The sequence below is a fragment of the Struthio camelus genome, chromosome W, assembly GCF_040807025.1.
Source record: "Struthio camelus isolate bStrCam1 chromosome W, bStrCam1.hap1, whole genome shotgun sequence".
Lineage (NCBI taxonomy): Eukaryota > Metazoa > Chordata > Aves > Struthioniformes > Struthionidae > Struthio > Struthio camelus.
In genome coordinates this window covers 45,225,485-45,250,325 of record NC_090981.1, presented here as the reverse complement: position 1 = coordinate 45,250,325, position 24,841 = coordinate 45,225,485, and the positions used below count along the sequence as shown (strand labels likewise).

At 40.1% G+C, this 24,841-nt stretch overlaps 1 protein-coding gene across 9 annotated transcripts in view; it reads left to right on the top strand.

The window, feature by feature from the left end:
* LOC104146892 (microtubule-associated serine/threonine-protein kinase 4) overlaps positions 1-24,841 on the top strand; it is a 397,004-nt gene that overhangs the window by 272,133 nt on the left and 100,030 nt on the right. For 2 of the 9 annotated variants that reach the window (XM_009679179.2, XM_068924762.1), the window contains exon 1: positions 18,304-18,639. The exons of the other annotated variants lie outside the window; for them this stretch is intronic. In XM_009679179.2, coding sequence (XP_009677474.2) covers positions 18,548-18,639 — 92 coding nt within the window. In that variant the 5' untranslated portion in view covers positions 18,304-18,547. Of the gene's footprint in view, positions 1-18,303; positions 18,640-24,841 lie in introns of those variants that run through there. 9 annotated transcript variants of the gene reach the window in all.

Below are 24,841 nucleotides of genomic sequence, written 5' to 3'. Positions count from 1 at the left end.
TGTTTTCTCTCTGCTTGAGTTGTGCCTGGCAATTTGACAATTTAGTTTGTGATTGTTTTCTGCCTTTGGACACTTAAAAAACTTAAAGGGATTCACTGTTTGTAGGGACAACTGGAAGAAAGTCCTTGCGGCAGAGAGAGAACTCGAACTCCTTATCATCCTTCTCAGGCAGAAGGTTTCGGCTGATAACAAAGGCATATCTTAGTTTATCAAAAAAATGATTGTGGCCATGCTTGGCTGGGGAGTCTCTGGACTGCAGGCATGTTGGGTGTCGTGCTGGCAGGCACCTTGCTGACCAGCTTCGGGGGAACGAGCATGGAAGGAATTAATTCCAAAGCCTCAACAAAGAAGAAAGCAAAAAATAGGAGCCTGCGCTTTTTTATATTTTTATGAATTTAGTTTTTTTTAAAAGGCAGTCTTATTTCTTTGGGAAAATCCAGTTCAGCATATCTAAAGCTTTGAGCTGACAGGAGAGCAAAGGAGGATTATTAACGACACTTTCGAATAATGCAGTCAGCTCCTCTAGCTTGTGAGGTGCCACTGAAGAGAGTATTTTAAGTAGACTGATGTTATCTGCTAATTTCATGTAAGTTACCAATAGCAGTCATTAGAAGTAGAGCTGGCGTGGACTGAATTTGATCCTATGACAGTGAATTGAAAGAAAAAATGTCAACGTCACAGATAGCCTAGAGCTCTTAGCTGCTTGCTCGTATTCAGTACTAGATTTTTATATATGGAAAAGGCTTAAAATGTTGACGCTCATAATTTTTCATCAAATGTAACCTGAATATTTAATATGTTGTTTGAATTCATTTATAAAAATGTTTACTACAGAAATCAAAATCCGTTTGGTCAATGACCACCTGTTCTTGCATGTTCTCTGGGTGCTTTTTTATTTTATTTTTTATTTTTTGACATTCCTGCATCCCTAAATCTGGTAAAGACAAAGCTTAAAATAGCCACTTTTTGGCAGCTGTATTGCTCTGTTTGAGGAACCCCTCAATGAAGCTGATGGATCTTGTAGAAGAGCAAACAGGAATGTTTCTAGTGCTTTTTGTTCTAAAAGTGAAAGTGTTTAAAGAGCTTTTAAGCGTTTTAGCTTTTTACTGTGCTGTGTGCACATGAGCATGCATACACATGTGAAAAACGTCATGGAAAGTGGCAACTTAATTTGCTGGTTTGCCTGTTACTTTAAAACATAAGCTATTACAGAAATCAATAGTGACACTTTTAAACTTACCAGTGTCCCTGTGTTTAAATATGGAGGAGAGCGATGTGGTCAATTTTTTTTGTTTCACAGTGCGGCCCCAGACGGCCCTGCTGGAGTGGCTGGGGCAGCGTGGGGTGGGGGCTGCTCACGGTGGAGCTCCCCGGGGATGCCCGCAGCCTCACAGACGACTGAAACCTGTTGGGCTGCTGGCTGCTCGTGGCCATGACTGGGTTCCTACCCCTCTTCTTTTTGTGAGCTCTTGCGATAGCGTGACTGCGGCTGAGTTGGATCACTGCTGTGACTGAAAATGCACCTTTTTTGGAAGGGGACTGGCGGGGAGCTAAGGATCAGTTTTTGGTTTCATGGGTGGCAGGGCTAATGTGGGCTCGGGCTGGCTCTCTGCAAACCTCCTCCAGGCACCTCCTTTGATGCAGCTGCTGGCTGTAGCTCCAGAAGTTACCAGCTCAGACCTGGGTATCGGCCAAGGTGACAGCTGTTATGCACGATCGAGTTTGGTCCAAGCGTGTAGTCTAAATGGACCAGATAGTGTAGTAGAGAGGAAGTATTAGTATCCGCTATGTGATGGGAAGGACTTGTGCGAAGAGGGATGACATGGTTTCCCCAAGGTAGAACAATATTTTGTAGAAGAGTTAGCAGTTACATTTGGACCTTTCTTGTCTCAGGCTGGTTTCTTTACTTCTGTATTAACTGCTCTAGAACAGCTACTTCTTCAATTCACAAGGTTTTAAAAGATGCAGAAAAGGTGTACTTCAGAGGATGATGCCCCCTTTCCCTGTGTCTTAGTGCTGGAGCTGACATACCCAGGGATGGCCAACCTGGGCAGGAATAGAAAAAAATCTGCTGCAAGCATTTTTCTTCTGAGTTTATTTCTGCCTTTGCTTCCTGAGATCAGTACAGAGTACCTTGACGTTGATGTTTATGCTGCAGGATGCGTTTGTTGATCTGTGGCTCTGGCGCAGCAAGGTCATGAGAAGGACAGCTATGAGTGAGGTAAGGAATCACATGGCTCCGCTTCTGTCCCGATGTATTTTATTTTTGTTTAAAATGAGGAAAACCTACTGTCTCATCTCTCAGAATAATCTGATTAGCGTTCATAAACACCTACCATAAAGCACAAGTTCCTCAAGGTAAAATGAGTTAATATTTACCTTTCTCCTCCAAAAATAGGTTCTCTACTCCAAAGTTGTCATTATGTCCTTGCTGTTCTTTTAACTCTTTCTGCGAGCCCTTATTTAACCATACAAAACACATTTTTCTCAGATATTTCCCGCTCTTTCTCCTTTTTAAACTTATGACTCTGCCAAGGGAGAGCTATTTCAGTTGGGACTGAGCGTGTGTGAGTATCCTTGGAAAATGAGAAACAACTTATGTGTGTGCCTCAAGTTTTCTGGTGAAGAATTGTTTTTTGAGGAGTGATTATGTAAAAGCAGCCCCTTATTCAGCAGATCTGATCTCCTGTGTACTTAAAATCACTATACCAACATCAGAACATTTGAACCAACATTTGAAATATTTTCGAAAGCTTTTAACTTTTCTGAGTCCTGTAGAGTTGCAGCAGAGCAGAGGTTTATGTGTTATGTGTTTCTATTTTTGCTAGTGAATCAGTGTTTTCTCGAGTGACATTCAGTTACACCTGTATAAACCTATCAGCAGCTTAATAGTCTTGCATAGGTGTAAAGGAGGGTAAAATTTGAAGACTGCAGGTGCTACACAGTTGTCACCTGTGGCCCTGGGTCTCCTGGAGAATCTTTATGCTTTGTTTGCTACTCGAGGGGAATGCAGCAATGTCAGTCTCTGCTCTCATGTTGTGTTTTGTTGAGCTGGCTGTAAAGGAAGTGCAGCTCTACTTGCAGCACCCGGATGCAGCATCAGAGTGGCCAAGCCTCAGGCTTTGCAGTGATGGTTTGGAACAGAGCTTTTGGAGTAAATAAGAGTAGAACTTAATTTGATCTCGTACGGATTTAGTCGTGAGTCCATTTTTAAAACTTCCAGGAGAAATCTGAATTCTTGTATATGTCTTTGAAAAAGTTATGTGGAATATGGCAATTTGATTTGTGGTTTGTGCTACTTGGTGACATTCAGAGGATAGATATTTTTTTCCCCAGTATCGAATAAAGCAAGAACAGCAGCCCTCTTTCCCTTCTCTCCAACTCCAAAATTGTACAGCATATTCCAGCTCAGAAGGATAGATAACAGAATTTTCAGGTTTTACCAGACTGTAGTTCTTTGTAGTGCTCTAATTTTTCTTTGACTGTGTAAGATGCATCTTCGGAGACTATGAAAAGTTCTTGTGCCAGTTATTTCCTGTGGTAGTTTGAAAGCTACGTTTTTTCCTTTGTGGGAGAGAGCTTGTCTGAATCATTTTAAATGCTGTTTTGTTGATCTCCTCTCTCCGAGCTCTCATAAAGATCCTCCCAATGCAGTTATGTGCTGTTTTTATTAAATCTTTTGGCCTTTTGGGTTATTTACACATACTATTGAATGTGAAATTTTAAAGTTAGTGGTTTCAACTTTCTAACCATTTTAAGGAAGTGAGAGGGTGTTATGAATTTGATTGGTTTGCAAATTGCAGTAATTGTGGAGTGGTTCTGTAGCGCTAGAATTGTGGGACTAGAGACAGTAAAGGGTTTTTTGTTTTTTATTCTAAAATCTTCTAAAGTTGCAGAGTCATAGAAATGATCTAAACAAAGTTTTCTTGAACAGCTTTACTAATCTTTAAGGCAAAAGAGAGAATGAAAGTCTTCTAAAAGTATTTTCCATTGAGATACGTCTTCATAGTTTTAATTGTTACCGTAATTTGATGTGCTGATTAGATTACTACCACTTATGATTTTGGAGGCAAGTGTTAATCTGTGAAGAGTTTTGCATACAGCTGTTAAAAAGAAATGACCTGGTATATTCTGTTTTGAAAGCAAAACATGGCGTTTCTTTTGGGGCAAATTTTTGTTTTTGTTTTGTTTGTTTTTTTGTTACTTTTGGGTCAAATTCCGGTTTCTCTTAACTGCTATAAGCATTATCATAACAAAGAACTGGTCTAAGCTTTTAATCTAATTACTTGTGTCTTGTTTGAAAGATGAAAGAGTGAAGTAAAAGCAAAACGTGGAGAGAGGATTTCTGTAGAAAATAAACTTTTTCGGGTTTTCCGTTAAAATCTGTAATATTTACAAATCATAAATATGTCACATCCAAATTAGAAATTGGAGTAAATGGGGGAGAGATTGAATGTGATCTGTTTGGGGAGCATGTGAAAAGTGAGTGAGTACTCCACATGCGGTTTTCAGAAATCACTCCAATTTAAGGAGGTTGTAAGCAATTGAGTAACTGAGTTTGTACTGATCCGCATTGTATAGTGCGCACGTAATTCTCGCTAACCCTTTGCAATACACTTGGAAACAGGCAATCTCCTGTGTCTTCCTTCACTGTCATACCATAAGGTTTCGGGTACATGCAAAATACCTGCTAACAGCAATCAGCGGTCACTGAGATGACTGTACCTGTTGACCTAGTGGCTTTGCTTGTAAGATGGTGACTATCTATTAGTGATGATTGTCAATGTCGTAAGGCTCAGTTGTCTCAATCGGCATATAGTACTCAGACTTCTGTAATATGGTTTTATAATTGGCTTTGTCCGAGTTAATCAGAAAGCATTTAAAACTTCCTGAATTTAAGATCCATTTATTCTCCAAAATGTGGTGGCAACTTGTACTCTATTTTGTTGCCAGTCAGTTCTTGCAGATATGGAAAAAAGTGCTGGTTAAGCCTGTTTGTTGGCCATCGCTTTTTTTGTAGAAGTTTGGTCTGATAGGGATGTCAACAGTTTGCTTCTTCCAGGGAAGATACTTTCGTAGTTAATTCCACTCCTGTTTATCCTAAATTCAGAAATCCTACCATCTTTCTGCAGCGCAGTGACCGATTGCAACTGGTCTGCAGAGGAAAAAAAAATCCTGCAGCTGAATCCCTGAGATGGGAATCCTTAGCCCTGCTCCTTGCCAACACTGCAGCACTGTGTTGCATCTGCAGCATTTTATTGCACCTTGATAAAAGTAGAACAGAAACTTAACACTGCAACAGCCTTCCCTGCTATGCAGCAATGTCAGCAGGCCATAGCACTGCAAGCTACCAAAAGGAGCTGCCTAACTGCCCTGAGGCAGTTAAGAGAAATGCTTTGAAACTCTCGAGGCTTTAAGTGAGGAATGCAGTAGAAAGTCACTGCTTTCCCTGCAGTGGCTCTTTATTGGAGGCTTCATTATTTCTGCTGTACAGGATATGACTTGTTTTCATTTCTGTGCAAGCTGAATTGCTTTGCAATGAATGTTGGTGCTCCCCTAGGGAAAGTATCTCACTTTGGTGTAAGCTTATTGTTGAATACTATTAAAGTGATTACTTCACAGCTGCAATTTCTAATCAGACTTTAAAAAAATGAAACAAAGTGGCAAATAGGAATGCAAGAAGTACAAGATGTCTTCAGCAGAATACCTCAAACAAAGAGGCAAAAACCCCTGCCCCCCTGCCATAAGTTCTCATTCTCTTTGTATTTCAGAACTCTTACTGCTTCTTTTGTTTGCCATTTACCATTTCAGAGGAAAATTAAAAATGCAGCTTCCTAGAGGCCATGCCTTGTAACCACAGAAAATTCAAGAAGCAGCCCCTTCCCTGGTGACCATTTGGCCAGTTTGTTGTCTTGAGGGGTTAGTGGTTAGGGCAAGGATGGCCAGTGCTCCTGACCCTAGGGAGCTATTCAGCAAAACAGTCGCTTGGCTTTAAAGAGGAGAGAGGTTCCTTGGCGTGCGGGGATGGAGGTGAGCTCATGGCATGATTCAAGCACGAGCTGACCAGCTCTCTGAGTGATTCCTATTACTCTGCTAGGAGGTGAGATGCAGCTGGCCTGTTGTAAATGCGCAGCTTGGTGCTAGAGCCGGTGCTGTGATGTTGGCCAGAGCAGCCTTGCAGATGTGGTTCTGCCCCTTCAGGGACAGCAGTTTTCCTAAAAGGGCTTGTGGGGCACAGGCCTGTTCCTGGGCTGGAGCATAGTGCTAAGAAGCAGGGGGTTGAGAGGCCTAAAGTTTGCAGCGACACTGACTTCAGCATGTCCTTGTCTCCATCTCCCAGTAATCCTAGTTTAAGTAAACTTGCATGTTTGTCAATACATGATAAGCTTTCCCTGTTAGTGTGTGACAACGCTGTCAGTGTAAGCATGATGCTGTGTTGTGCTGGGTGTATGTTGTGATGTGTGGCTTTGAGCACTGTGAATTTCTGGGCTCATGCTACAGCAGTCAAGTATCCACAGCATGTTCCGAGGCAGCGTCTGTTAGCTCTGGGGGGCCAGGGAGGAAATGAGCTAGACCTGCAAAATCCTTTTCTGGCAGGAAGAAAGCTGCTGTCATAGAGCAAAAGCATGGTTCTTCCTCGCCCTAATTACCAGGAGCGATGGCTGCTGTTATTTCTGGTCTTCAGGACCTGCTGCTAGGAGCAGCTGCTGAGACTGTTGTTAATAAGTCTTGCTGTTACCAGCGCTGGCACTGTAGCACTTCAACTGAACAAAGCTGATGGGAGTTCAGAGCCTCAGAGCTACGCCACAGCCACAAGGACGTACCTTGGAGAATTGGATTGCTCCAAGAGGGGTTCTCAGATGGGAAATGCTATGATGCTGCTTGTCCAGGAAGACAAATTGGCCATTTGAGACAGAAGTGTGCAGTTGACTAGAAACAGGCCTAAAACTTTCACACAATAAAAGACTATTAAAAACGTGTTAATGGGCTCTAAAGTACACCAACAACGGTCCAGAAGCAGTTCTTGTCATATTTTAGGAGACTGTAGTCTCAGGCTACAGTAATTCTGTTGGCAAGTACATTGGAAAACATCCAGTTGAGTTTGGGAAGGCAATTAATGCTATGTGACCTCCCAGACTGATAAAACCTGGAAATATCTCTAAAAATAGATGTAGCGCTTGAGAGGAAGGGGTGATGATGTGTGCTAATGTTGATAATACATGTCAGCCCAAGCCAGTCTCTTTCAGTTTGAGCAATCTGGTATGTTGTTTCTGCTCCCTTCCATAAAGCATTTTCATTGCCAGGTGAACACTCGGGTTCTCAACAAACTTCTGCCGACGGATTGATGGAGTCTTCTCTTCTTGTGCATATGTACAAGTGTGCAAGATAGAGAACAGGATATAGCTTTGGCTGATGGATAAAATTAAAAAAAAAAAAAAGTAGCATTGGATGGTAGTAGCATTTAAGAGTGAAGTAATGTGGTTAACAGCGTTTATGAAGATTATGTGGAATATGTTGGGATAAACCTTTGTCAATATTGAGCCTTGTTTATTCCTTTAGTCTTGCAGAGTTTAAAGTGATGCATTATTTTTGAAAGAGAACCACCCCCCTGAAAAAAAATTTCAAAATACAAACATAAATGAATATGCTGGTGTAAGAGAAACAGATAATTTTACGCATGTGCAGTTCATTAAAATCCACGGTCAGCTGTGTTCAGACATGGTTGGAGATGGCCAAAAAGAGGCCATTTGAAAGATGACCAGGTTGCCCAGAGAGGTAGTGGAGATGATCGGTTGCCCAGATGATAGGTTGCCCAGGGAGGTAGTGGAGTCTCCTTCCCTGGAGATATTCAAAACCCGTCTGGATGTGATCCTGGGAAATATGCTCTAGAGGACTCTGCTTGAGCAGGGAGGTTGGACTAGATGATCTCCAGAGGTCTCTTCCAACCTAAACGATCTGTGATTCTGTGATGACAAGCTTTGAAGCTGGGTTTATTTTACTGCTGGCATACAAAGAACGTACGTTTGCAGCGATAAATGATTCGAGTCCCTTTTGTATCAGGATATAGGTATGCCAGGAAACAAACAGCCTCTGCAGTTATATGAATGGAATAATCAGTTTGTCTGATATCAGTGAAATCAGGACTATCAGACAGTGGTTTGAACTGCTATTTGAATGCTGAGCAGCTAATTTTCTCATTTCAGCTATGACTGATAGAATTTTCCCAGATGCTGGAGGCATTACAAGCTGCCATGGATTGTGCTGATCCTGCACACCTTGTTTTACGTGGCTTTGACAGGATGCTGATGATGCTGGAGGTGCTGGCTGTGGTGTATATGTTACAGGAGGTTGATGGGTGCTCTCAATCCCATAAAGCTAGAAAGAAATACATTTGCTTATCTTTGGAGATGAGGAAGCTGGAAGTCTGTGGCTTGTCCTGTCGTTGTCCCTGATGAGCATAGGCTAGAGATTTAAGACTGTTTAACTCATCTCAGTCGTGCTCAACTTGTGGCTCATACAGCATTTGCCTGTAGCAAGGAGGGTAATGTAGAAATAATTTGGTACCTCTGAAATCCTACAGTGGCCAGCCTGAAGATCTCCCTGCTGTTGTCTGCTCCTTTTCTTTACGTCTTTTTTAGTATCTGAGCATCTCATGCAAATGTTTGTGGAATTACCTTCACTACGCTCCTGAGAAGCAGGAAAGCATTATTATCTTTACTTTACAGATGGAGAACTGAAGCACAGAGATTAAATAATTGGATAACACCAAGTCTTAGAGCCTGAGGCACCTTAGCAGTAAGATCACTTTTAGTATTTTGTCCTTCCTTTCAAGGATCTTCTCTCTCATTTTGATATGCATAAATAACTAAAATCATGTTAACCTCTCTTGTACTTCTAGATGCTTGGTTTCCATTTTATTTCTGAAAACTTGCCTTCTTTCTACATAGTTAGTCCTACCACTTCCAGTAGCCTTTGCTTCAGCAACTGTATCATCTGCACGTGGAATTTGGAGTATTCACCTACAGCACTTTTTGAGAGACAGGCTACTCTATTGTTCAGAAAACAATATATGCCTAAGAACAGGAGGTGTCAAGGTATGCCTTCAGTTGTTTCAGCTCAAGGAGTCCAGAAGATCTGAATTTTTCTTGTTTCAGTGTAATTAGGCTTACTCAGAAATTCAGACTGGAACTGTGGAGTGTGTGCTAGAACAGGATTTTTTTTTTCCTTTTGAGTTAGAGATCATTAAGGATGATGCGTAAAGAGATTTAAAGATGCCATCAACTTGCAGCGCTGTATGCTCATTGCCTGAAATACCAAGGGTAATGTTAACAGGCAGTCCACATAATATTCTTTAGGCATAATGTTTCCCCTTTACCTTCTTATATCCCCAAGTTCCTGTTTGCCAGCTTGCGCTGTATGGGGTGCTCTATCACACACCACTCTGCTGACAGCAGATCAATCACTCAGATCGGCTGAAGCATGAAACCAGATGAGTGCAGGGAAAAGCTCAGGAAATGCTGCCGCACTGGTATGTATACCACCAAGCTCTGAATTCTTAGCACCTTATTTTTACTCACTGCGGTATAGATCAGGATTTGAAAATAATTTGTGTATTCAGAATGCCTGAAATAAACACAGTACTGCTAATGCTGGGGAGGAGCATTTTAATTTCCTTGCTCTGAGATGCCTACTAGATCTGTAGCCATCAGTCTGTGCTGACTTGACAATTAGTTTAGGACATTCAGTATGCAAATATATCCGCTGACGCACTTTTCTGTCTCATTGCAGACAGCATTTATACTGAAAAACTGCTTCTAATTTCAGTGTAATCAGAATCAATCTATTTAGAGTTTGACAGGCTTGAGTGCTTCTCATCTGTGGTGAGGATTACTGTACTGACCTCCAGCACCCTGCCTCCCCATGAAAGGTATTTTTAAAATGAGAAAAGTTGCAACTCATGGTGGCAAGTTTCCCAAACATATCAGGGCTGAATGATCTCAAACACAAATAATACTTGATTTCTTTCTGCAGTGGATTTGACTTTTGCACGGAGAATCCCCCAAGTCCGTTATTGTGAATGGTGGAGCATGGCAGTGGGGTGGCCAGTGGCAGAGCTGAATACAAGAAAAAGTCTCTATATAGTTAGCAGGATTCCTTTAGTTAGGGGTATGTTATTTGGGATTCTCCATCCAAAATTCTGTGGTTGCATAAAAAACTGCTGCATTTACTTCAGGTGTCCTTCCCTCTGAAGTGCTGGGTTTTGCATTTTCTTTTGTTGTTAATGGCTTGTTAATATATGGAAAAAAGCCAAGACTCAAAAAGCTTAGCATTGCTGAACAGTTATTTTATGCATGTATTTGAAACTCAGTTTTTTAAACAGTATGTTTTCTCTAGTAAAGAAAGAAAAGGTGTGATATGAACATTTGCATGTTAAAAAGATACAGAAAGATTACATGATATATGCGATGTTGATACAGTCTGCTAGAATTATTTTTAATCTTTAAGGAAGGCAATTTTTAAAATAAAGCTTCTGAATGTGATTTTATTCTATAATTAAGAATTTTTCTCACAAAATATGGGTTACCTGACTGCAATTAATATGCAGATTATATAATAATAGCCAAGTGCATACTATTTTAGAGAATGATTATATTCACTTTTTCTTAAGAAATTATTTAGGAAATTTCATGTTTAGCCTTAAATATCATGCCATTCACTGTGTAGGCTGTGGCCATTAATTTTAAAAGATGGAAGGAAAGATACGGCTGGATGTGTGAAAGCAGGAGAAGGTCTCAGTATGTAAAGTGGCCTGGGCCGGTGCAGTGAATTAAGTCTCCCAAGTGTGTGAATACTTCAGGTGAAAAGCACAAAAACATGGAAAACTTCATTACAGCTCTTTGCATATCAGTTGGACAACATATCTGTCTTCAGATTTATACCAGCAATACTGTAGCCACTCAAATGACTAATTATTGATTTAAAAAAAAAAAAAAGGCATGACCATCTAAAGATGCTGCTAAGTCCTGGCAAAGAAGACACTTGAGGAAAAGCAAAGCAGGATGGGGTAATACAATATATATGTATATTTTTTCCTCTGGCAATTGTGATAGTGAAGTCAAAGTCCAAGTACTACAGTACCTGGAAAAATGATGAAATTTTTCACAGATTTTCTGTTTTCTGTTCTATCTCCCTTGCTAAAGTTGCTTATCACCTAAAACAGCCCTTCTGAACAATAGTAATACTTTCTCAGTTTGCTAAGAAAGATGTAAATTCAGTGATTAAAAAATAGAAATTACTCTTTCATGCTTTCTCATTAGTTTGCCTGTCTGCTAAATTAGCTCTGATGACGAAGGTAATCTCTGGGACTGTAGCGAATGTATGGTGGCCTAGTTATTAACATGGTTGTCTTCACTATAGTGGCAAATGTTGTATTAAAGATAGTCTTACCTGGTTTGCATTTATATGGCTAAAGCAGATGGTGGCACAATATATATTTAACTTCCAGTTGATATTGTGCATTTTTTTTAGAAATTGTTATGGATGGGACAAGATCCGGTGACCATTTGTTTTTTTCCTAAATGTATTTATTTTAAATGAGCTCATTTATTTTAAATGAGCTCCCACCACAGCAGTGGGAGATTAATTTGAATGTTGTACGTTACTTTATAACTGGTTAGAGTAATAATGTTCGCATGCGTTTATAAACGTTTCTAAGTAAACTTAGAAATTGGCAGATATACATTAAACCCACAAAACGCTTCCTTCCCTTCAGTGATTTCTTCAACTTATGTTCACGCTGTACATCCCACAGTGAAAATCATATGTGAATTCAGTAGGAGGTAATAAACATCAACATCAACCGCTAGAGGGAGCAAGATTTCAAATATTGTAATTAAGAATAATACAATTAGTACCTTATAAGGACTGCATAGACCAATAAGATCCCATAATCTAACTTCCTACATAAAATAGGGTGTAGAACCTAGTCTACTAATTTTTGTATCCATCCGATGACTCGTTTGAAGTGTGAATTTTTTTTTTTTTTTTTTTTTTTTTAGGTAGAAAGGTATCTAACCTTTAAGATTTAGAATGATGGGAAATCCACTGTGTTCCAATGGCTAAGGTACAATAATTTAAAGCTGTGCTTTTTTCATCTAATTTTTGCCTTTTGAGCTGCTAACTCTAATATGTTTGCAGGAGGGACAAGGATGGAGTTCACTATGCTTACAACCTGTCTCTTCCAGATGGAGATGCTTTTACGGAATGACCAAGTTACTCTTTAGGCTTGGATAAACTGAATAACTTGAGCTTTGCAAGCCTCATACTATAGAATGCAGGTGGTCTTGTCATGGTTTTTTTTTTGAATGCCTCCTGATTTTATTTTTTTCAGCAACCTTTGTGAAACAAGAATGTCACAACTAACTATACTCTAGTCCCGTCCACCGTCCCCCCCTCCCCCCCCCCGCCCCGTGCTCAATGTAGCAGTGGTGTCATCTTACTCCCATGAGAGGTTTTCCTGCTTGTGGCAGAGTATTTGTTCTTTCAGCTATAACATCTCACCAAGAGCTCATACTTAGCTGCTTCTCTATGATAGCACCTAAGGTATCGTTGTCCCTGTCTTCCAGAATCCTGCCTTATATTATGTCTGTTGGGCCTGTGTTTTTTGGCTTTTTTGACATGACTTCATGTCTGGCAGTGTTCGTATGTATGTTGTTCAAACAAGGCAGCCTTATCCGATGATAAACTCTCTTGTAGGAACAAGATCGTTATTTACCACTTTTTGACATTTACATATTTTCTTCTAGATCACTGAGAGCAGTATTGAATTGCATTAAGCCAAAAACATCCCCTACTATGATCCACTATAAACGTTTCATCTGCAGTTACTTTTTGAAATCCTTCTGTTAGTGAATTTTAATGTTTTCTGTAAGTTGCATAAATTTTTGCATTGTGCTAATTAACTTGTTTAAACATTATGTAGACATAGGTGAAATGTTTTACATGTTGTCAGCTCAGAGGTATATTAGCCAAACTTGAAATCTCATTTAAAAATGATGTTTGTTTGGGCAGACTGGCTTATATGTAAAACTGTGTTTAGTGACGCTAAATATGCTGCCATATCTGAATTCATTACTGATGGCTATCCTCCTTATTCTTCTAAAGTACAGCTATGACATCATGGCTTTGTTTTAATACTGCAGAATTTCCAGATATTCCAAGACATTTTGAAAATAGCAAGAGTTGAATGAATAGCTTGGCCAGTTCCTTTATTACAATTTGGAAAGTAATTATCTGCCTAAAAAAAAAAATCACCTAACCCACCCCTTACCCCCTCCCCTTCAATCAACCTCAGTTGACATCTAACATCCTTCCAAGTTGCTGCTAGAAGTATTTGTCACTTGAAGATGTGATTACATAAACTCACTTTCTTATGGGTAAAGAAAAGAAATGTTAAGGCAATAGTTATTTTCACCTTTTTCTTCTTTAATTATTTACATATTTACCCTCTTTTTTCAGTATCAGGCATGTGTGATTGCTAGGATTTTGCTTGTCCTTAGCATACTTAAGGGACTTTTATCTGTACTATTACTAGTAAGCTTCTTTTGGTGTATGCCTTGCTGTGAATCTGAGTGTCGTTAATGCTTTTGTAATGCTTTTGGGCAATGACTCCAGAACAATCTATGTATATGTTTTGAAAAATTATAACATGTATTCATTTAATTATTAGAGTGAAGAAAGACATGAAAATATTATCTGAAAAATCTTAATTTGTATTGGTACTGTACTTTGATTCTAATGACAAACCAACCTTGTAAGTATTTCATGGTGGTACCTAAAATATGCATACATATCAATATTGCATTTTAAAACATTTCTGGGGAAGAATTTTTATTCCTATTAATCACTGGAAATACATGTTGACATTTCAAAATCTTTTTACTTAAATATTGAAAGGGAATCTTTTTTAGATGCCTTTTGTAAGTTTGTGTTTGGAAATTTAACTGCCTTCAAAGCAAGGTTGGATGAGTCGCTTTTTCTGACTTGAGTGACGTTTTTATCTTCTTTAAGTAAATATAAAAGGGAAAACTTAATGATCTTTATCGCTTGTTTCTGTTATGTGCTACCTTATATAATGCTTTGTGAAAAATAACTCATCAGCCAAGCTGCATAGTAAAGCACCTCATAAGTGAAGTTTCCTGAGCTGGCTGTTGTTTTTTCGGTTGGCTGTGCAACTGAAAGTGTAAGACGGTAAATGATGTTAAGTGAGAGCTTGCAGGTTCTCGGCTGTTATATTTGATTTTAATGTTTTTGTCAACTACAAATTTATCTTAAAATATTTTAAATTTGATAGGACATTCACAGTAGCTGAACATGCAACGTTTTGTTGCAGGGGAATATATGTAATTATCAAGTATGTGTTTAATCACTGTGCCCTAGATCTGTTCCTAATAATCTAGCCGTTATATATTTACAAACTTGGTGTCATCTATATTATGCAATTTTCTGTCCAGTTGTACGTTCAGCTCGTTCTCTTACACGCACCCCAAAACCAAACAAAAGCAATCCTCCCCTCTGCTCCTTTTGGACTGGGTTGCTCACTTGTCCCTCTGCAACCTGGTTCAGCTCACTAAACTTAAAGAGAGGGTGGCACCTTAGATAGCAGCATTGCACCAGCTTCACTAGCTTGTGAAACCTCTCTTGAGATATTTGCTTTGAAATCAGGCATTTCCGTTGAAGCTGTTGTGCATTAACAGACATTACGAAGCTTTCAGCATCATTTATGTTTTGTGCTCTGAGGATAAGGCCTAAGTTTCCCTTTATGAAGCATATTCACGTAAGGTTGTTGTGGGACTGTGGACTTTTCACAACTCCTACCTTCATTTACGTGTCTTTGTCAAGGTCTCAGTAGTACCTTATGTGAATGTCCACCAAGCATTTCAGAAAAATAATTACTCATGCCTCCTTTTTTAACTCAGGCCTGTGTTAAACAGCCTGACGGCTTAGCAGAATTATGTGCGTGTATGCAGCTGTACATAGAAAGCCAAGGTGAAGCTAAGTTTGACTCCATAGGTCATGTAATTCTGGGAGCTGTTACTTGTGTATAGTCTATGCAGGGTCTAGAAAGAGCGCTGTAAGGTTTTGACCTTGGCCATCAGACCCCCCTGCTTGAAATGAACTGTGTTCAGCACTAATGGTAGAATGGCATTCGGATGTGATTTTTTAAGGTACTCTGTGCCGCTCTACAAATGGACAGAAACTTGTGTCTAAAATTTCTTTTCCTTTCTGCATTTGCAAAAATCCAGCTTGCCAGATAATGCATGTATAATGCAATAGTCAGGTCTATGTAGTTGCTTTAAGGACAACCATCTGTCCAGTTATACATAGTCTTTGTATAATTTGACAACTTTTGCTATCAGAATTTGTCTAAAGGCAAGCAGTAATTCTCTTCCTTGTTAGGTGCGTCTTTGCCCACAAAATGATAGGCTAGTCTTGCTTCATTTTTGAAAAATTTTAGGGTAGGTTTTGGGATTAGATGCCTCACATCATTGTTAATGAAGTGGTAGAGACTTTTTCAAAGAAATCATCAGCTGAATTACAGCCTAGCCTTGCAGGAGAAAAGATTGTTAATATTTGGCCTTAATATGAAGTGAATTTTGAGCTTCACCACCACATTTGCTGCATTGGGCAGAATGTGACTGACCTATGGAAACTGAAGTGCTTTTGCTACTAAGAGAGGGAGGATACTCCTTCAACTGCCTCTTGGGAACGGTGAGGATGGGAGGGAGTTTGCTGGGAGATGGGGACACTGAAGCTTTCTCTGCATGATAGACGGAAGACTTTGTTGTTCTTTACCCAGTGCTGTTCACAGCATCAAATGTACAGTTGCCTAGTCATCACTGTATACAGTTCTTTCTCCAAACATGCAAATTACAAGCAAAAGGTTTTGTATAGAGCAGAAAAGTTGAGGCAGTGGAGTGTGTGGAGGAGGAAACGTTTCTCAGTGTTCATGCAGAGAATTGGGAGTTCTGTTAAGTAGTAGGAGCTTTAATAACGAAAGATTCCCAAGCATGCCTGCCTTCGTACGAACTTTTACAACTTCACACTATGTTACCAGCTGTGGTAGCTGTATATACTTTTTTGCATCAGCTGAGAGGTATAGAAAGAGCAGGCATGCAAACGGGGTGGGGAGGGCACTCCTGTCCAGCCCTTGCGAAGGGGATGCGAGTGGAGGTTGGCCCAAGTACCGGCTTCTGCAGCTATTTCAGTTACTCGGACAATACAGTTTGAACAAGAGAATCTGACCTGTGAACTAGATGGTGGCTGTTTTACCTCCTTCCCATAAGTAATTGATCTTTGTCTAAAAATAAGATACCTTTAGAGAAGTGTTAGATGATTCTTTTCTGTTTGATCTGTGTTAGACTGAGTTTGGCTATGGTGGCGTGTCAGTAAGTCATGTCTGCTGTGGTTTGTACTAGTGCCTTTGGTGATCGTTGCTGTATGAACACGTTATTAAATGTCTGTCTACACCCCTTTTAAGCATTTTTTTCTTACTCTGTTTTCCAGCTGCTTCTCTTCCATTTTGTTGCGCGTTTGAAGTATTTTTTCTTCTTTATAGTATTGATTTGCATTCTCTGAATAAGATAAAAGTTTGCATGTGTGACCTACAAAACCAGAAGCCAAGGTGGTGTTTCTCAGCAACCCAGAAATAAACATGTTTTGGTTTGTTAGTTAGAGGACATTTTAGTGCAAATCTTTGCAATGAGCAGTTTTGGAAGCTTTTCAAAACGTAGGCTGACATTTAGATGCTGTGTTACATGCCTAGCTGGTATCCTCAGAGCTGCCTCATACTTGAGCACGCCGTGAGAGCCCTTGCAGCTCATCTCTCTACTATTCTGTGCCACAAGGATTCTTTCACCCTGGTGATATAAAGAGACTAGTCTGTATTTACATCAGTTTTTTTTTTCTTCGTTTCCCGTGTTTTTACTACCACTATTCCAGATGTCCCTTTTGTGCTTTAACCACCACGTTACCTAGTTTCTCTCAGGGCAAGCCGTGTGGCTGGCTATCACAGTAGGTAGTGCCTTTCTAAGCCACGGCTCCTGAAGTGTTAAGATTATGCAGCAATCTTGCTTCTATTAAGACAGGTAAACGCTCTCAACACAAAACTTGCTGGGTTCTCTCCAAAACTGTAAATGTGACCCAGGTCTCTTGTATGTGACCCTTAGACAAACTAAAAGGCCAACGGAAATCTCAAATATGTAAAAACAAACCTCACAGTTTTTGAAGCCACAGTAAATGTTTTTCTATATCTGACCGCTGCTGTTTTGAACGCTAGAGTTTGGCGTTACTGAATGACACTGCAGTGTAGTAGTAAATTTTAGAAACTCTGTATGTGTTTGTATACTGCAGAGATGTGGGGAAAAATGCTTGTCTAGAGAGAGCTGTAGAGGGAGAAAGGAGTGAACTTGAGGGTGATCCTGGAATTATAAGTGAAAAGACTTGAGGACAGGAGCCAGAACGCATGGAGCTAAAATGAGAGGAAAAGTGAAGGTGGAAGGATGGAGAAAAATCAGTAAAGCAAAACAGCAAGGCTGGGAGGTAGCTAGGGTAAGGGAATGGTGAAAAGAGAAGGAAGCTAAAGGAAGAAAGTAAAGAGGAAGAGGAAACGAGTCAGAGTACCTGAGGACTAGGTCACTGTGTGGTGTGGAAAAGGCTCTTAAACTCTTTCTGTACCCTTCTTTTGCCAGCCAGTGTTTTAGGGTAGCTTCTTCAAAGTGAAAGAGCTGGTAATGGAGGCAGGTGTCCCAGCTTGCTATCTGAGACTAGTCTTCAGAGTGTCATGGTGTTTTCCATGTGGAAAACAGTAATTAAGTACCTGTACTGTCAGTTCTGCTAGGATAGGCGTGAACTCCTCATAATCGCGTATGTATGCTGTACATTCAGACAGAATGCTAACAGCCGTTCTTCTCTACTTCCAATAGAAGAAAGTACGTCAGCTAAGTTTAAGCAGTGATCTTAACTGTGGAGAGCGTAGTGGCTGTCTGCTGACCGGAGCCTCCTGAGTTTTTTCACTTTTGTGTTTCTTAGCGCGACGCAGGGATTGTTGCCGCGGCTGCAAGCAGCCGCGCCAGGCACCGCGCCGCAAGGAGCCGCCGGAAGCGGCCGTCGCGGGGCGCGCGGCCCCTGGGCGCGGCCAGGAGCGCAGCGGGCGCCCGCCCCCCCCGCGCCGCCGCCAATGGTCTCGGCCGGCCGGGGCGGGGCGGCGGGAGCGGCCGGGGCGGGGCGGGGCGGGGCGGGCCAGGCCGGGGCGGGGCGGTGCGGCGCGGCGCGGCGGGGCGCAGCGCAGCGCCCAGCGCCGGCTGAGCAGCCGCACGGGAAAGTTGGTGTCGGTGCGAGTTGCTGTTACCTCCTCTCTTCTTCCCCCCGTGGCGGCTCTTTCTCGCGCTCTTTCTCTCTCCCCAGGGAGCGATAAGATAATCGGGCTCTACTTCCTCCTCCTTTTCGTATGATGGCATTGAATTTTTAGGGGTTTGAACACGGAGAAATGGATATGTCTGACCCGAATTTGTGGACGGTCCTTTCCAACTTCACTTTGCCGCACTTGAGGAGCGGAACCCGCCTGCGCCGCACGCAGAGGTAAGGCTTCCCGCGGGCGGCCCCCGCCCGCTGCCAGGTGACTCTCTCGGATTTAAACCACCGGACTTCCTGGTTTCCTGGGGCAGGCTTCGCCGCCAGAAACACAAATCCCGCTGGAAGTAGTTTGGGACTTTGGGCTACTTGGCTTTTCCTTATCTTAAACATGAAACTGTGAGAGCCTGTCCTTGAGGGTCCTGTGGAGTTTTTCCTCTCTTGGTATTTTTGCAACCAAATACTGTGTATTGTTTTTCCTTCTTTTATAATAAGTTGTTACTTTGTTGTCTTCCTTTTTTGTTGTTGTTGTTAAAAGGCTCTTGCTCACAAATACTTGACCTTTTATCTGGAGCAGATATATACTTTATATGGGCAATTCAGGATAGCCTATTTCCTTCCATGTTCTTAAAGAGACAGATTTGTGTAACTGCTTTTTTTTTTTTTTTTTTAAAGACAGTCTAGTTGACATTTATTAATATAGGAGTGATCCATTCCACTTTTGTAGCATTTTCCTTCTTGACAGAAGGGATAAAAAGGTCTGGAAATAGCAAATGCTAAGTAAAAGCTAGGGATTGTGCCATTAATGGACAGAAGACAGGCAAGCTTTGGTCATTTTTTTTGTTAGGGTACCCCTGCAGTTAGGTGTATGCCTCTGTCACGGAAGTAGCAAAAGCTTGTAGATGTTTGTAGCTCTCTTCACCACTCCCCTGTTTGGCTTTGAGATGTACCAAGGGCACTGTTAAAATATGATGTGCTTCTGTCTGTGAAACTACAGTGAATATTAGTGAATATTAGTGAATATTAGTGAATATTAGTGAATATTAGTGAATATTAGTGAATATTAGTTTATGTATTATCTTTGGAGAATGCTTCTTCAGTGCTGTACTGGACCTGTTGCTCTGGCCCCTGCTTGCCTGTAGGTGATGCATCCCAGAGTGATGAAACTGTCAGAAGAAATAAAAGCAACACAGAGAGTGCAGGTTCTCCTAGTTCTGCAGAAATGGGCTTCAGTTGGCTAAGAGGTACGAATTGGTTCTGTGTGTCTGGGGCCGTGTTTCATCTGGATTGCTCACAGTCTGTCACAGACTCCACTGTTACATGAGAAGACTGGAAGGATAGCCAGATACAGGTCATAGGATTGCTCTTCTTTCTAGAAGAGTGCTCAATCTAATAGTAACCACTGATGTTTTGCATTGCTTTCCAGGCATTTTAAAGGGTTCGGGTAGGCTTGAAGGGAGTCTAGTTCTTGTGATCTGTATCTGCTGGCTGTGTTTGAACTGAAAGATTTGGGTCCACTGACTCCTGACAACTGAATTTTTTTGTTTATTTGTTTGTTTCTTAATAGTGGCACGGTCTATGAACTACTGTCCAAGTAATGACAAGCCTTGATTTTTAATGACGCTTATAAAGGGACCTTTGGTCTTTCTGGTTGTATGCACAGTTGGCTTTAGGTCTCCCCCCGATTGCTCTCGCACTGGCAAGAGCCATTAATTTTATGCTTTGGTTAGGCATTAACACCTCTTAGCTTTATCTTATCAGTTCCCTTACATTTAATTATGCTGCCAGGATTCTTGGGATCTGTTAGGCCACTTGCTTTCCATGAACGCTTTCCTGATTTTTAGGATAATGAGAATCGTCTACTATATTCACTGAGAATTCTGTTTCTTTGTACAAATTTACTTGGCGTAGGAATTTATTTCTCTTTGATGTGGTCCTAAGAAGTAAAGAACTTAAGATAGTCTGTTCTTCTTTGGGTTGCAATGTTCAGCCTAGCTATTGAGTTATTAAATAGATGTTAAGCTTCCTTAGTTTATGACTGCCTTCGCTGGCTAGAGTCTTTCATTAAGATCCTTTTACTCCTGTTTTCTAACAGCAGACGTACTAGGTAAATTTCAATTGTGGCATCTCTTGCTGGCAGTTATATCTGAACCAGAAATATTCCAGCCTGCCTTTCAAGTCATGGAGTGGGTTTTCAGGACTGGCAGGTAGAAAAATTATCTTCAATTATAAGTTGGAGAAGCTTGCTCTTCAGATCACTGTGCCTGTAAATTACATGGATTGCACTGTGTCCTTTCATAAAGAAGAAAAATGCCACCAAGTGTTGAGTTTTTTTTCTGTTGCTGTAGGTATTTGGGCCCCCTAGAACAAATTTCCAGCCCCTGGCTGAAATGGCAGCTGGTCTTGAGTAAAGGAGGAAAGAGTGAGAACGTGCATCTCTGTGTATGTATATACATATATTTAGGTAGACGTGTAAATTTATACAGTTGGGGGGTGTATATGCATATATACATATGTGTATACACACACTTTTTTTCATACAGAAGGGTAAATGTAATGTAAGTTTTACTGGAAACTTTCAAAAAACAGTTGTCAAAATCTGTTGTCGTCTTACTAGATTTGGAACAATATGTTCCCTGGAAAACACTGAGCAGGGCTTTTGAACTTTCATGAGTTGGCAGTTTGAGTAGAGGTAGTTAATGGTTTTTAAACAATAACTTAAACTCTTGGTATTGATCTTTACATAGTAATACTGTGCTGACAAAGAACATAACATCTGTCATGATTGGGTTGGTGACGTAAGGAGGTTGAGCGTGTTTATTAACATAAAAGCAGTCACAGAAATGAAATATAATTGTGTTGATATCAGCTGAATCTGCTCCAACTTCATTTATTTGATTTTTTTTTATTACACAGCACTAAACATCAGTTAAAATTTACTGCACAACTGCTTTTTACTGTATCTGTGTGGTTGTTCAATGTATGTTTTGTTGTATTGTGATCAGAAGAGCCTTACCTCTGTTCCTTACTTCTACCCTCTGAATTCACCTTAACCCCTACATGCAGAGAGAGAGAGATGCAAATATTCGTTATCCTAATAGATGTGGGACAAATTCAGAGAGAAGATAGTTGCCTTAAAATTAGGGGGAATAACGAATACACCTATATAGGTTATCTGTACTCACATAGCACGTTGTCATTGAATATGTTTTGTTAAAAGTTAATCTGATAGACTAATGATCCCACTGCTTTCTGTGCTAGCTGGAAAAGTGTCAATGTATCTTGGGAACTGTATTTCCTTTGAATTACAGTTAGAGTTGTGTTGGGGAACAGTCTTGCAGTCTCACTGTGCAAATGAATGCTCTGCTTTTATTCTGGTTGGTTTACTTGACCAATCTTTTTGTTAAAGCAATTAGTGTATTTTAAGTTCTGCTAACAAGCTCAGTGTTGGCAATGTTCACTTTCCCTCCGATGAGCCATTGTTGTTTCTTTCCTTCAGATGGACAGGTAAAGATTTGCCTGGTCACATCTGTTTTTTACTTTGTTTTTATCCTGACAGCTTCCTATTTTCAAACAATTAAGTCAAGATCTTAGGATCTGACCTAAGAATCTTACTGTAGAACGCTTGGGGAAGGCAAAAATAAAAGCAAGTTAAAAGGAAGCTAGTAAAGGGTGCTGGGACATGCTGCAAGAAGTGATTTTATTTTTTGTTTATTTTTTGTTACCGTTGTGATTAATACTGCTGATACGGAGTAGGAGACAGTCCTTGTCCTTCAAATCAATCAGAAGAGCAGTAGTCTTGACTTCGCTTCATTAGCTCTGGTTGTTGGGATACGTCACATGATGTGGGCGCATTGCAGAGAGATGGAGTCCTGCCGCTCATATCTGTTTGAATTTGGGCTTCATCTGCTATTGGTGTTCTGTAGAGCCATTAAGTTCTTACTATATTTGATGTTGACTGATCCTTCTCAAATGTAATTTTAACCACGCGTTCACGCGCTCATCCAATTGCTTCTGCTGCTGCACCTTTGGTCAGAGAAATTCAGACTTCTGGTTAGCAGTAAGCTATGTACCACCTCATCTTATGGCTGTTCATGCTGGTTCATGGATTTGCTTCTGGTAATTCTTTATGAAAGCTGGAAGTGATACCCAGATAAGTGGATTCCAGGCTAGGTTCCCAGGGAATTTGTTTTACATTTCAGTATGCATGACTTAGAAATTTGAAAACTTTCATGGATATGATTTGGTTAATTATTGAGCATGAAACCATTTGATATTTTGAGCCAGTGTATTCAGAATATGAAGTTATTGCTAACTAGTTTAGATTTAACGTTTTTAATGACGCTTGTTAAACGTGTCACACTGCATTAACAGTGATGTAAAGCTGTTTAACAGATTGCGCAGTTTCCCTTTTTTATATTCTCACATTACCTATAGGCTCTGGACATTGGCCAGGATGTCACAACGTTAAGTGTTAGGAAAAAATTGTGGTAGAAGGCAGATTCATTGAGAGGAACAATATGAAGGCACCAAGATAGGGGTATCTATGCCTTACCATGTTTCCCAAAGTAAGTAAAATAGTAGATACTGTTACCCTTGATACAGCCTTCTTTAAGAGTGTGGCACATTAAGTGGCAGCTCTTGGATTTTCTCTTGGGAACCTCTTAGAGGATTTTGCCTCTGAACGTTCCCAAATTCACTGCCCGCAGCAGTTTTGACATTTTACAGCCCCACAAGAATATATTTGCGTGTGTGTATAAATATGTATAGTATTAGTACATGAAATTGTACCTAGGAATTATATAAAGATGACACCTATTGTATGCTCAGCTTCATCTGAGATGAGGGTATCAGGTAATATGTGCATGGTTACTTTATTCTTTAATGTGACTTAAGATTTCACCAGTAGAGCTGTATAAGGAGATCACTCGCACTTAACATTCTTGGCATTTTTCTGTACGTTTCTGAAACTACATGCTTTGGCGCTAACGATTCAATCTGTTTTTGTAGCAGTATGCATTCTATATCCTATCGGTGTTTAGACTTAGTTAATTAACCATATATCAGTATTATTTAGACCTACTTTAGTAGAATCTTTCACCTGAATAAAGCTGAGGAAATAAAACCGTTTCTAGTGCATCCTTAAATTTTGTGGTAGGTCAGTTCTGTGCTTTTATTTAAAATGCTCAAACAGTGATCCACTACAAATTGAATAGTAGCAAACTAGAACTCCCCTTGGCACAGTTCCCAGTAAATATAAACATATCTCAGAAGTACTGTAAACCGGAACAATTCCCAGATTGATCTACCTAACAGAGTGATTTCAGAAGTACAAACCGCATGCTACTAGTATTCCTGCCACTGTTAGATAAGTGCAAAAATACTGGGGTCATGCCAGAATAAATACATCAGCTTTTTCTCCCTTTCTTTGAGTTAGCAATAGTCTTCCCTAAATAATTGTTTAGGAATAAGGAAAACCGTCATGGTCTATTGTTCCCAGAAGATTATAATTATTGTTGTAAGTGGAATCTGTTATTCCCATGAAATACTGGCATGCTCAGTTTGGTGATTAGAAAGTTAAAAACTGCTGCAGTTTCCTAATCCCACCCATTCTTTTTTTTTCTGCATATGCAGTAGTTATGTAGGTGTGTTAGCATGTAAAGGCCTGCTTTTGGTTTCTGTCGTTTGGATTGAACATATGATTTTAAACTTAGTTTAAAGAAGAATTGTTAAAAGGTTACCCCCTAGTGAATCTTCTTTTTTCCTCATAAAAATGTTGAAGATGATGTCAAATTAAGGCGCAGCTTACTGGTAGAGAAGTGGCTATTTATATATGACCCAAGTTGTGTGTCTTTTCTAACTAATGTTGTTTAAAACGTTAGATAATCTTTAACTGTCACCCAGATCGTGGGGAAATCAAGGATACATATTGTCTTATAAAATTATTACTTTAGCTTGTATAAGAACTTACATAAGCAATTTTAAAAATCTGTATGAAGGATGGGCAGAGTAAGGTAGAGCTTATGCAGATTCAAGTGTGTTGATTTGTCTAATGAAAAAATACCACTCCTGATGCTGTTTAATTTGTTGAAACAAATAATAATGCAGTGTTGTATATTGAAATAATTTATTTCAATAAATAAATATATATATATATATAGGTACTCTTAGTGCTTGATTATAGTATTTAATTGAAGAGTTTCAAGAACATTGTTTTCTCTGAGCACAAGGCAGTTAGTTGACTGTAAAACAAAATTTAATTGTGTGCATGCATGTGTGTGTGAATAAGAGAATACATCAGTCTGAACACTATTTTTTTGTTTGACAAAATTCCTGTTTTTTGTTTATGTTTTCAGGGACCTGCGTGAATGTGAACTTCCCTTTTGCAGGGTTGGAGGGGAGTTGTTTGCTGTTACCAGAATCTGTAGAT